Raw genomic sequence first — 13554 nt, 5'->3', positions numbered from 1 at the left:
CCATCTATGAAAAGTATGTGATTCTGCCATTTCCAGAATTTCAGAAGAAGATTTTTGAAGTTTTAGCCTATTTGACCCTTTTGACCCTGCCCCTAAGGCCCCTTGGGGTCAGGCATGGAAAATTGGTTAATAGGATTCAATGGCCATCTCATACTGATAATTCTGACAATATTTGACTCATTTCCTATTACAAATGATCAAATAATACTCAAATATGTGTTTTCCCTATATAAACTATAGTAAACTTAACCCCCTCCCCAGGGGGAAACGTGAGACCCCAGGGTCATATAATTCACAATTTTTGTAAAGGACCTTTTGGCCCCTCCCATAGCTCCCTGGGGGCTGGGGACCATATAATTCACAATTTTGACCTTATGCCTTAGAAGGTTTGTGCAAAATTTCATTGAAATTGCTTCAGCAGTTTTGGAGAAGAAGTCGAAAATGTAAATTGTTTACGGACATACGACGGACGACGCACGACGGACGACGCATGACGACGGACAAAAGCGATTAGAATTGCTATACCCCACTCACATCCTGGCAACAAAGAGTTCAGTAGGAAGGGGAGGAGTTATATTGAACCGACTTGCCTGTCTGTCTGTCTGCCTGTCTGTCTGTTATGTCTGTTTGTCTGTTTGTCTGTCTGTCTGCATGTCTGGTCTGTCTGTCTGCCTGTCTGTTTGTCTGTCTGTCTTTCACAACAAGAGATCCCAGAGGGATCTTGGCACCCACCAAAGAATGATCTATGTCTGACAAACAAAAGAGGGATCTTTTCTCTGCTTTTCAAACTTTTCGTACAGCTGTACATATTACTACATATGAAATTTGAGAAAGATACTTCTAGTACTTTCTGAGAAACAAACTTTATTATCAAATTCCAAGATGGCTACCTGTCGGCCATCTTTTTGACTGATCAGCTGAAAATGCAATAGGCACAAATAAGGTCCTAGGGGAACTTACATATAAAATTTGAGACAGATCACTTCAGTACTTTCTGAGCAAAAGTGGTAACAAGTTTCAACTATCAAAATCCAAGATGGCGGCCTATCGGCTATCTTGTTCATCAATCGGTCCCAAAATACAATATGCACAACTAGACCCCTAGGGGAACCTGCAAATGCAATTTGAGACAGATCCCTTTAGTACTTTATGAGAAATAGCGGTAACAAACTTCAATTGTCAAAATCCAACATGGAGTCCTGTCGGCCATCTTGTTCACTGATCGGTCCCAAAATGCAATATGCACAACAAGACTCCTAGGGGAACCTACATGTAAAATTTGAGAGCGATCCCTTCTGTACTTTCTGAGAAATAGTGGTAATAAGCTTCAACTATCAAAATCCAAGATGGCGGCCTGTCAGCCATCTTGTTCATCGATCAGTCTGAAAATGTGATATGCACAACTGTACGCCAAGGGGAACCTGTACATGCAATTTGAGACAGATCCCTTCAGTACTTTCTGAGAAATAGCGGTAACAAACATCATTGTCAAAATCCAAGATGGCTTCCTGTCGGCCATCTTGTTAACCGATCGGTACCAAAATGCAATATGCATAAACAGGGACCTAAGGGACCATGCACATGAAATTTGAGACAGATCCCTTCAGTACTTTTTGAGAAATAGTGTTAACAAACTTCAATTGTCAAAATCCAAGATGGCGTCCTGTCGGTCATCTTGTTGACTGATTGGTCTCAAAATGCAATATGCACAACAAGACTCCTAGGGGAACCTACATGTAAAATTTGAGAGATCCCTACAGTATTTTCTGAGAAATAGCGGTAACAAACTTCATTGTCAAAATCCAAGATGGCTTCCTGTCGGCCATCTTGTTAACCGATCGGTACCAAAATGCAATATGCATAAACAGGGACCTAAGGGACCATGCACATGAAATTTGAGACAGATCCCTTCAGTACTTTTTGAGAAATAGTGGTAACAAACTTCAATTGTCAAAATCCAAGATGGCGTCCTGTCGGCCATCTTGTTGACCGATTGGTCCCAAAATGCAATATGCACAACTAGACCCCTAGGGGAACCTACATGTAAAATTTGAGAGAGATCCCTTCTGTACTTTCTGAGAAATAGCGGTAACAAACTTTAACTATCAAAATCCAAGATGGCTGCCTGGCGGCCATTTTGTTGATCGATTGGTCCAAAAATGCACTATGCAAAACTAGACCCCTAGGGGAACCTACATGTAAAATTTGAGAAAGATTCCTTCAGTACTTTCTGAGAAATAGCGGTAACAAGAATTGTTAACGGACGGAAGGACGGAAGGACGGACAGACGGACGGACGGACGGACCACGGACCACGGATGAAAGGCGATTTGAATAGCCCACCATCTGATGATGGTGGGCTAATAAAAATGTTTTCATGTAACTCCTTCTTAACTGCTAAATAACTTCATAGAAACTTGGCAGCAATGTTAAGGACCATGTGTAGATGTGCACGCATGAATTTGTTTGTCATTATGTTGGTTGCCATGTTTTTTTCTCTCGAAAAATTGCACCTTTAAACTTTTATCCAACCGAAAGTTGACAGTTTAGAGAAAAGTGTTGGATTAGTTGATGATTTTTTTTTAAATGTCAAGTCGTTAACAAGATACCGACATAAGTTTAAAACAGGAAGTGAGGTCATAGCGGCATTATTGGATGTTTGACCAACATGAAAATGCTGCTGTCACACTTTCAACTCCTGCCGTACAATATGGTGATACATTTATTTCTAAGTTAATTGGCATATAAATCTCTTACCATTTCAGAGATCATTTGAATACAACTTTGGGTGCAGCTTTTCACCGATAGGTAAAAAGCTTAAGACTTACTAATTTAACTAATTTATTCGTTAAACGTTCAGCTTCATTCGAACATTTGGTTTTCAAAAAAAAAAGCTTTACACTACTTCCAGTGTTCAGGTTTGCACGCCGATGTATTCCCGGTAATATGATGATAAGAGAAATTTGAGCGTGTCAATAGGAGCCCAGCATTAATGCATGTTACTTCGTTATGGTATGCATATTAAAGGAGTTCTGTTGGCTACATATAACTTCACATCTGTGCCTCAGTGTATAACTGGTCAATGAGCGGAGCCTGAATAGGTGTGTTTCCTATAGCCAACTTCCGGTGTGGTCCCTGGCTTCCAGTATGGTTTCTAGTTTCCGGTGTTCAGTGTATCAGAGTACCACCAATGAGAGAAAACCCAGATTTCATATTGCGATGGTGAGGATAGGAAATGTTTGGCCTTTATCACTTGATTTCATATTGCACATTTATCAAATATATTCAGCAACATAAATAATTCATCTACATGATATGTTTAAAGACTTCAAATCATCCTTTTTATTGGCCTCGTCTATTTAGTTTGGATTTGCATATTTATGTTGTCAGAAATAGAAATTTCATAAATAGATTACATCTTTTATGAAGGCTTAAGGAAATTAAAAGGAATTAAATTAAAATGAAATTTAATTGAAAGATGTGAACTACTAGTATATTATATTACATAACATGTATGTGCATGTATGTATATGTGACATCAATGTATCATAATTAAACAACTACATAATCTCTACATGTGTCGTCAATTTACCGTAACGATATACAGAAATACTTGGAACAAATACTTGTTGATCTGTACATGTGATGTCACTGAACAAATTACTACGAAATACAAAATAATTTGTCAACAAATATATGTACACCTGCCTGTGAATCATCCGACTCTGTATTTGTTTTAACAACATATTTATGATAACAGACATCTTCATGAACAGCTTGGTTGACAAAAGTGAGTTGACATTTGAATATTTGACAACAAGTTTATGTAACATTACTGTCAACTAGGCATAGAGTGTCATTGACATTTGCAATTATACCTCTGGACAAGTTATAAGGGAGATAACTCCCACAATTAGTTTTAATCAAGAGGCTCATTGGCCTTAACAGTCACCTGATATGTGATACAAATTAGTTATGTCATTTACTAGCCAACTGATGTCTTTTGTTCACAAAATAGGAACATAAATCGAAGAGGTCTACATACAAAGTTTCATTAAGCTTGGTGCACATTTACTCACATTACTGTGTTCACAAGTTCCAATCATAATGATTAGTTCAAGGGGCAATAACTCTGTCAATTACAGCCGAATCAAGCTCATTTTCAAACTTGTTCCGAGATATTTCCAATGGTAGTCTATATGCAAATTTCCTTAAGCTCAGTGCATATTAACTGAAATTATCATGTTCACAAGCTTAAGGTTCAATAATTACTGGTGCAAAGGGGAATAACTCTGTAAGCTTAAATTGAATCAAGTTGATTTTCAAACTCGTCCAAGATTTTTCCAATGTTAGTCTACATACAAAGTTTCATTAAGGTCAATTCATATTTACTCAATTTATCATGGCCACAAGGCTCTATAATTATAATTGCAAAGGGCAATAACTCTGAAAGTTGAATTCTAATCATGCTGATTTTCAAACTCATCTGAGATCTTTCCAATTTTAGTCTAATTACAAAGTTTCATGAAGCTGAGTGAACATTTACTAAAGTTATCATATTCACAAGGTTCAATAATAATTATTAGTGCAAAGGACAATAAGTCCGTAAATTATCATCAAATCAAGCTGATTTTCGAACTTGTCCGAGATATTTCCAATGCTAGTTTACATACAAAGTTTAATTAAACTCGGTTCATATTTACTCAACCCATTGTGTTCACAAGGTTCAATCATTATTATTTAACTCCGTAAGTTAAAATCGAATCAGGCCTTTTTTCAAACTCGTCCAAGGTCTTTCCAATGTTAGTCTACAGTTTCAATAAGCTCCGTGCATGTTTACTCAAGTTAATGTGTTCACAAGGTCCAATAATAACTATTAATGCAAAGGGCAATTACTCCATACATGGAAATTACCGTCGAATCAAGCTGATTTTTGAACTCGTTTGAGATCTTTCCAATATTAGTCTACATACAAAATTTCATTAAGCTCGGTTCATATTTACTCAATTTATAGTGTTCACAAGGTCCAATAATAACTATTAGTGCAAAGGGCAATAACTCCATTTACCGTTGAATTCAGCTGATTTTCAAACTCGTCCGAGATCTTTCCAATGTTAGTCTACATACAAAGATTTGTTAAGCTCATTTTCTGTTTACTAAAGTTATTGCGTTCTCAAAGTCAAATAATAATCATTAGTGCAAAGGGCAATAACTCCATAAATTACCGTTGTATCAAGTTGATTTTCGAACTCGTCTGAGATTTTTCCAATGTTAATCTACATACAAAGTTTCATTAAGTCCGATGACGGACAAAAGACTACATACAAAGTTTCATTAAGTCCGACCACGGACAAAAGACTATCGCAATAGGTCACCATGACCTATGGTCAGGTGACCTAAAATGCAAAAACCTGTGATTAAAACATCATCTTCTCTAAAATATGTACAAGTATAGCTTGCTAACATTGGATAAAACTGATGGAGAATAAACACAAAGAGAGAAAAAAAGACAGTTCAAGCAGGAAAATCTTATTGATCTACAAAGACGTACATGTACAGTAGATAATCAAGGAATAGATGTCAGATTAACCCTTTTACAGTAAAAAATGTTTATAACGAACATGCTTACAACAAATTCATGGTTATAACATAGTGATTCCCTGTCAAGTTTCCTCTACCCATATATGTTTGCAATATGTGTACAATTCATTATATAACAATCTCTTATAACAAAGTGATTTTGTCGGTCCCTAGAGACTTTTTTATAACCTTGTTTTACTGTATAACAAAATGATTTTATACTTAGGCATCAACCATCCCCGTATACTCCTTATATTACAGGAAATAATCAACTCGATTAACTGTATATTAATTCAACCCTTTACAACATATTAAATACCAAGAACATATTTCATAGACAAATAACAAATAAAATGTCATCAACAAAAACAGCCAGAATTATCATTTCCGATTACTGAACACAATTGATAGGCTTTGTTCAAATGTTTTCTAGGGTAAAATGTACCACATGAACCCATTCCTCTGATTGCATATTTGTATGGAGTATTTTACGCTGATGTATTATCATGTGAAGTCAGAAATACTCGTTCCATGTTATCAAATAGACATGGCCCCGATTTCTAGGAACAAACTTAAGTAAAAAACTGACTTAAGTCATAAATTTTCATATAAGTAACAAAAGGAGACAGACTTAAGTTTACACTTTTATTTCGAGAAATCGGGGCCAGATTCTTTGTACAACGATATCACAAATGATTTGAATGACTCTCCTAAATACAGTCTGATTGTACAGTTATAGGCACCATACACTGTCCTCATAAAGACTGTCCAATCACTGACGGCGTTTGTTGAAAAGGTAAACACCATTTAATGACCTCATTACCGCGGCCGAATTCAACTTCACCTCTACACTTGGATCAGGTTCTAGTGTATACCTGTAACACAGACTTATATACTTATAAAAGGGGAGATAACATGTACAGCAAAAGGGGAGATACAGATAACGTATCAAAGGGGTGATCAAGTGTACAGCAAAAGGGGAGGTAAGATAATGTATCAAAGGGGAGATAGCTAATAAAACAAATGGGTAGATACATATAACTTATCAAAGGGGAGATAACTTGTAAAACAAACGGGGAGATACAGAGAACTTATCAAAGGGGAGATCAAGTGTACAGCAAAAGGGGAGGTAAGATAATGTATCAAAGGGGAGATAACTAATAAAACAAATGAGTAAATACAGATAACTTATCAAAGGGGAGATAACTTGTAAAACAAATTGGGAGATACAGATAATTTATCAAAGGGGAGATAACTTGTAAAACAAATTGGGAGATACAGAGAACTTATCAAAGGGAGATAACTTGTAAAACAAATGAGTATATACAGGTAACTTATCAAAGAGGAGATGATTTATAAAGCATATGGGCACATACAGGTAACTTATCGTAAGGGAGATAATTTGTGCAACAAAAGAGAAAGACAGGTAAGTTATCAAAGAGGAGATAATTTGTACAACAAAAGGGTAGAAACAGGAAACTTATTGCAGGGGGGATAAACTTAAACTGTCTTATGGAAAGGTAAAAGTCTTATTTAAAGGGAAAGTTTTTTATCAATCAAAAAGGTATAAAGTCTGTTACATTACCAGGTATAGAGATGGGAACGATGAAGACACTTACTTTTGTAGTACTCTAGCTATAACAACTTTCTCCTCATTCATAGCAAAATTCTGTCCAATGCAGTTCCTGAAAACAAAAGGGTTATTTTATAAACAACAATGGCCTTTATGGTTTAGGTTTTATTAGTTTAATGTCCTATTAACAGCAATGGTCATGTAAGGACGCGCCAGGTTTGTTGGTGGAGGAAAGCTGGAGTACCCAGAGAAAAACCACCGACCAGCGGTCAGTACCTGGCAACTGCCCCACATGGAATTTGAACCTGCACCCCAGAGGTGGAGGGCTTGAGGTAATATGTCGGGACATCTTAACCACTCTGCCGTTGCGGCGTCTATCAATGGCCTTTAATTCCATGTTAACTTTGCTCTTTTTGTAGACATTTTTTATATAAAAGTGTTTTATATGTTCTTTAAATCATAAGTGATAAAATGATCTTACAGCCTCATTCATACCTGGGTCCAGCAGAGAAAGGGATGAAGGAGTAGGAGTCAATCTTAGCAGCGTTTTCCTTGGAGAACCTCTGGGGTATGTACTGGAATGAGTTTTCCCAGACCATGGGGTTGTGGTGTAGAGAGTATATACCGATGGATAGAAACGTCCCTGAGGGAAAGGTCTTGCCATCGATAACACATTCCTGTGTGCTCTGTCGCTGTATAAATGGTACAGGACTATAGAGTCTCATTCCTTCTTTGATACACATGGTCAGATACTCCAGCTTCGGCATGTCCTCCCTGACAACAAACATTAAATACCAATAAGGAGAAGCTTTACTCCAGCTTCGGCATCCTCCCTGACAACAAACATTAAATACCAATCAGGAGAAGCTTTACTCCAGTTTCGGCATGTCCTCCCTGACAACAAACATTAAATACCAATCAGGAAGTTAAGCTTATACCAATCAGGAGAAGCTTTACTCCAGTTTCGGCATGTCCTCCCTGACAACAAACATTAAATACCAATCAGGAGAAGCTTTACTCCAGCTTCGGCATGTCCTCCCTGACAACAAACATTAAATACCAATCAGGAGAAGCTTTACTCCAGCTTCGGCATGTCCTCCCTGACAACAAACATTAAATACCAATCAGGAGAAGCTTTAAGTAGTCTCAAAACAAGAGGCCCAGAGGGCCTGTATCGCTCACCTGGTTTGTAATGCCTAGTAATGTTCTGAATACAGGTTCATTGTTTCTTTTCTGAAGGATTTGAATATTTACCTCTAATTCCCCTATTGGGCCCCACTCTTTCTGTTCCAGGGGGTCAAAGCCAAATTTTATACAAATTCTGTTAACCCCAAGGATGTTTCTGGGCCAAATTTGGTTAAAATCCAAGCAGAACTATATGACTAGTAGCAATTTATAGGATTTATCGCTATTTCCCAAATTGGGCCTTGCCCCTCCTGCCCCCGGATGTCAGAGCCAAAATTTATACAAACTCTGTTCCCCTTCCCCTATGGATGTTTGTGGTCAAATTTGGTTTCAATCCATGCAGAACTCTAGGACAAGTAGCGATTTATCAGATCCACCTTTATTTCCCATATTTGGCCCCGTCCCTCCTGCCCCCAGGGGGGTCAGAGCCAAATTTATACAAGTTCTGTTCCCCTTCCCCCAAGAATGTTTCTGGCCAACTTTTGTTACAATCCATGCAGAACTCTAGGACAAGTAGCGATTTATAGGATTTACCTCTATTTCCCCTATAAGGCCCCGTCCCTCCTGCCCCCGGGGGTTCAGAGTCGAAATTTATACATACAAGTTCTGTTCCCCTTCCCCCAAGGATGTTTCTGGCCAACTTTTGTTACAATCCATGCAGAACTCTAGGACAAGTAGCGATTTATAGGATTTACCTCTATTTCCCCTATCGGGCCCCGCCCCTCCTGCCCCCGGGGGGGTCAGAGCCAAAATGTATACAGGTTCTGTTCCCCTTCCCCCAAGGATGTTTGTGGCCAAATTTGGTTACAATCCATGCAGAACTCTAGGACAAGTAGCGATTTATAGGATTTACCTCTATTTCCCCTATTGGGCCCCGCCCCTCCTGCCCCTGGAGGGTCAGAGCCAAAATTTATACAAGTTCTGTTCCCCTTCCCCCAAGGATGTTTGTGGCCAAATTTGATTACAATCCATGCAGAACTCTATGACTAGTAGCGATTTAAAGGATTTACCTCTATTTCCCCTTCGGACCAGGTGAGCTCTAATAAAACTACAAACGCAAACAGATATGTAATTGCTTCAGACTCATGCGACCAGTATCAGAACATGTTATGTGATCAGTATAAAAAAAGAGTAATATAATGCATATAAAAGCTTATGACAAGTCTAATTCATTATAAAAACGTTTCTCTCTCGTTGACAATGGAAAACAAAGCTGACCATTCCAGCCGGTCGGACTCCCGGCCAACAAGGACACGGTCAATCTCCTCTTGGACCTTGGTCTGGTGCTCAGGGTGTGTTGCTAGAGCGTACAGGATCCAGGAGATGGCGCTGGCGGTCGTGTCATGACCTGGGGAAGTAGAACATTCAGATATCTAACATTTCTTATCTATACGGTTATAAAGTTTGTCAACTTTCATTTGGTATTTACATATTTCTAAACAGTTTAAAAAGGTACTTGTTGTACACATGTTGAAATAATCTAAATAATTTTTACCTTCAAACAGGAATGTGTCAACTTCATTCCTGATTTCCTCCCTGGTCAGTCCGTTCCCGTTTTCATCCCGAGCCATCAGTAGAATGTCCAGGAAATCTTTGTACTTCTTGTCCGGAATACCTCCTGCTTCCTGGATGTTAAGTAAAGGGAGGTAATAAGTAGTTTTAGGTGAACAAAACCTGAATTTGTAAAGATTCCAGGGACATCAAACACACATTGAAGAATGTATCACTGACTGGTAAGGTATGACAGATTAAAAGGTGTCCATTAATCAGATTTAACAATCAAAAGTTCATTGATAATATGGATCAAATTTTGTAAGATAGTACAAGATAATACCAGAGTTTGTTTGCGTTTGTCTATCACATCTTCAGCCACTTTGTGTACAAAGTTACAGTTTTTTGTGAAGCGTCGACCATTCTTGGTCAGGTAGAAGATGATGTCAGGAAACATCAGAGGATTCCTGCAAATAATAATACACATAGTTAAAAATACATATAGTTAAAAATACACATATAGCCAAACTAAGTGAGTGCCTCTGCAAAAGAGTGCCTGTTTAAGACCACATTCTCAAGGTGGTCAATTTCAACACAATATGATCTGTGAATAAAGACCACCTGGCTATAAGACCTGTGTATAAAGACCACCTGACTATAAGACCTGTGTATAAAGATCACCTGGCTATAAGATCTGTGTATAAAGACCACCTGGCTATAAGACCTGTGTATAAAGACCACCTGACTATAAGACCTGTGTATAAAGATCACCTGGCTATAAGACCTGTGTATAAAGACCACCTGGCTATAAGACCTGTGTATAAAGACCACCTGACTATAAGACCTGTGTATAAAGATCACCTGGCTATAAGACCTGTGTATAAAGACCACCTGGCTATAAGACTTGTGTATAAAGATGCACCACCTGGCTATAAGACTTGTGTATAAAGATCCACCTGGCTATAAGACCTGTGTATAAAGACCACCTGGCTATAAGACCTGTGTATAAAGACCACCTGGCTATAAGACCTGTGTATAAAGACCACCTGACTACTAAAGACCTGTGTATAAAGACCACCTGGCTATAAGACCTGTGTATCAAGACCACCTGGCTATAAGACCTGTGTATAAAGACCACCTGGCTATAAGACCTGTGTATAAAGACCACCTGCTATAAGACCTGTGTATGCTAAAGACCTGTGTATAAAGACACCTGGCTATAAGACCTGTGTATAAAGACCACCTGGCTATAAGACCTGTGTATAAAGACCACCTGGCTATAAGACCTGTGTATAAAGACCACCTGGCTATAAGACCTGTGTATAAAGAACACCTGGCTATAAGACCTGTGTATAAAGACCCTGCTAAAGACCTGGCTATAAGACCTGTGTATAAAGACCACCTGGCTATAAGACCTGTGTATAAAGACCACCTGACTATAAGACCTGTGTATAAAGATCACCTGGCTATAAGACCTGTGTATAAAGACCACCTGACTATAAGACCTGTGTATAAAGATCACCTGGCTATAAGACCTGTGTATAAAGACCACCTGGCTATAAGACCTGTGTATAAAGACCACCTGGCTATAAGACCTGTGTATAAAGACCACCTGGCTATAAGACCTGTGTATAAAGACCACCTGGCTATAAGACCTGTGTATAAAGACCACCTGGCTATAAGACCTGTGTATAAAGACCACCTGGCTATAAGACCTGTGTATAAAGACCACCTGGCTATAAGACCTGTGTATAAAGACCACCTGGCTATAAGACCTGTGTAAAAGACACCTGCCTATAAGACCTGTGTATAAAGACCACCTGGCTATAAGACCTGTGTATAAAGACCACCTGGCTATAAGACCTGTGTATAAAGACCACCTGGCTATAAGACCTGTGTATAAAGACCACCTGGCTATAAGACCTGTGTATAAAGACCACCTGGCTATAAGACCTGTGTATAAAGATCACCTGGCTATAAGACCTGTGTATAAAGACCACCTGGCTATAAGACCTGTGTATAAAGACCACCTGGCTATAAGACCTGTGTATAAAGACCACCTGGCTATAAGACCTGTGTATAAAGACCACCTGGCTATAAGACCTGTGTATAAAGACCACCTGGCTATAAGACCTGTGTATAAAGACCACCTGGCTATAAGACCTGTGTATAAAGACCACCTGACTATAAGACCTGTGTATAAAGATCACCTGGCTATAAGACCTGTGTATAAAGACCACCTGGCTATAAGACCTGTGTATAAAGACCACCTGGCTATAAGACCTGTGTATAAAGATCACCTGGCTATAAGACCTGTGTATAAAGATACCTGGCTATAAGACCTGTGATAAGACCACCTGGCTATAAGACCTGTGTATAAAGACCACCTGGCTATAAGACCTGTGTATAAAGACCACCTGACTATAAGACCTGTGTATAAAGATCACCTGGCTATAAGACCTGTGTATAAAGACCACCTGGCTATAAGACTTGTGTATAAAGATCACCTGGCTATAAGACCTGTGTATAAAGACCACCTGGCTATAAGACCTGTGTATAAAGACCACCTGGCTATAAGACCTGTGTATAAAGACCACCTGGCTATAAGACCTGTGTATAAAGACCACCTGGCTATAAGACCTGTGTATAAAGACCACCTGACTATAAGACCTGTGTATAAAGACCACCTGGCTATAAGACCTGTGTATAAAGACCACCTGGCTATAAGACCTGTGTAAAACGACCACCTGGCTATAAGACCTGTGTATAAAGACCACCTGGCTATAAGACCTGTGTATAAAGATCACCTGGCTATAAGACCTGTGTATAAAGACCACCTGCCTATAAGACCTGTGTATAAAGACCACCTGGCTATAAGACCTGTGTATAAAGACCACCTGGCTATAAGACCTGTGTATAAAGACCACCTGGCTATAAGACCTGTGTATAAAGACCACCTGGCTATAAGACCTGTGTATAAAGACCACCTGGCTATAAGACCTGTGTATAAAGACCACCTGGCTATAAGACCTGTGTATAAAGACCACCTGGCTATAAGACCTGTGTATAAAGACCACCTGGCTATAAGACCTGTGTATAAAGACCACCTGGCTATAAGACCTGTGTATAAAGACACCTGGCTATAAGACCTGTGTATAAAGACCACCTGGCTATAAGACCTGTGTATAAAGACCACCTGGCTATAAGACCTGTGTATAAAGACCACCTGGCTATAAGACCTGTGTATAAAGACCACCTGGCTATAAGACCTGTGTATAAAGACCACCTGGCTATAAGACCTGTGTATAAAGACCACCTGGCTATAAGACCTGTGTATAAAGACCACCTGGCTATAAGACCTGTGTATAAAGACACCTGCTATAAGACCTGTGTATAAAGACCACCTGGCTATAAGACCTGTGTATAAAGACCACCTGGCTATAAGACCTGTGTATAAAAGACCACCTGGCTATAAGACCTGTGTATAAAGACCACCTGGCTATAAGACCTGTGTATAAAGACCACCTGGCTATAAGACCTGTGTAAAAAGACCACCTGGCTATAAGACCTGTGTATAAAGACCACCTGGCTATAAGACCTGTGTATAAAGACCACCTGGCTATAAGACCTGTGTATAAAGACCACCTGGCTATAAGACCTGTGTATAAAGACCACCTGGCTATAAGACCTGTGTATAAAGACCACCTGGCTATAAGACCTGTGTAT

General features: G+C 39.0%; 1 protein-coding gene across 3 annotated transcripts in view; it reads right to left on the bottom strand.

Annotated features, from left to right (window-relative positions):
* Positions 1-5507: 5507 nt before the first annotated feature.
* Positions 5508-13554, bottom strand: part of LOC138319331 (cytochrome P450 4A25-like) — a 44301-nt gene continuing 36254 nt past the window's right edge. For 2 of the 3 annotated variants that reach the window (XM_069262410.1, XM_069262411.1), the window contains exons 6-11: positions 10172-10295; positions 9833-9962; positions 9556-9685; positions 7648-7926; positions 7199-7264; positions 5508-6454 (exon numbers count right to left, since the gene is read on the bottom strand). In XM_069262410.1, the coding sequence (XP_069118511.1) occupies positions 6352-6454; positions 7199-7264; positions 7648-7926; positions 9556-9685; positions 9833-9962; positions 10172-10295 (832 nt within the window). In that variant the 3' untranslated portion in view covers positions 5508-6351. Of the gene's footprint in view, positions 6455-7198; positions 7265-7633; positions 7927-9555; positions 9686-9832; positions 9963-10171; positions 10296-13554 lie in introns of all 3 variants that reach the window. The other variant, XR_011207995.1, reaches the window with a different exon arrangement.

Source organism: Argopecten irradians, chromosome 3 (genome assembly GCF_041381155.1).
Source record: "Argopecten irradians isolate NY chromosome 3, Ai_NY, whole genome shotgun sequence".
Classification (NCBI taxonomy): domain Eukaryota; kingdom Metazoa; phylum Mollusca; class Bivalvia; order Pectinida; family Pectinidae; genus Argopecten; species Argopecten irradians.
Note: the sequence above shows the minus strand (reverse complement) of the source record. Positions and strands in the feature narration are given on the sequence as shown.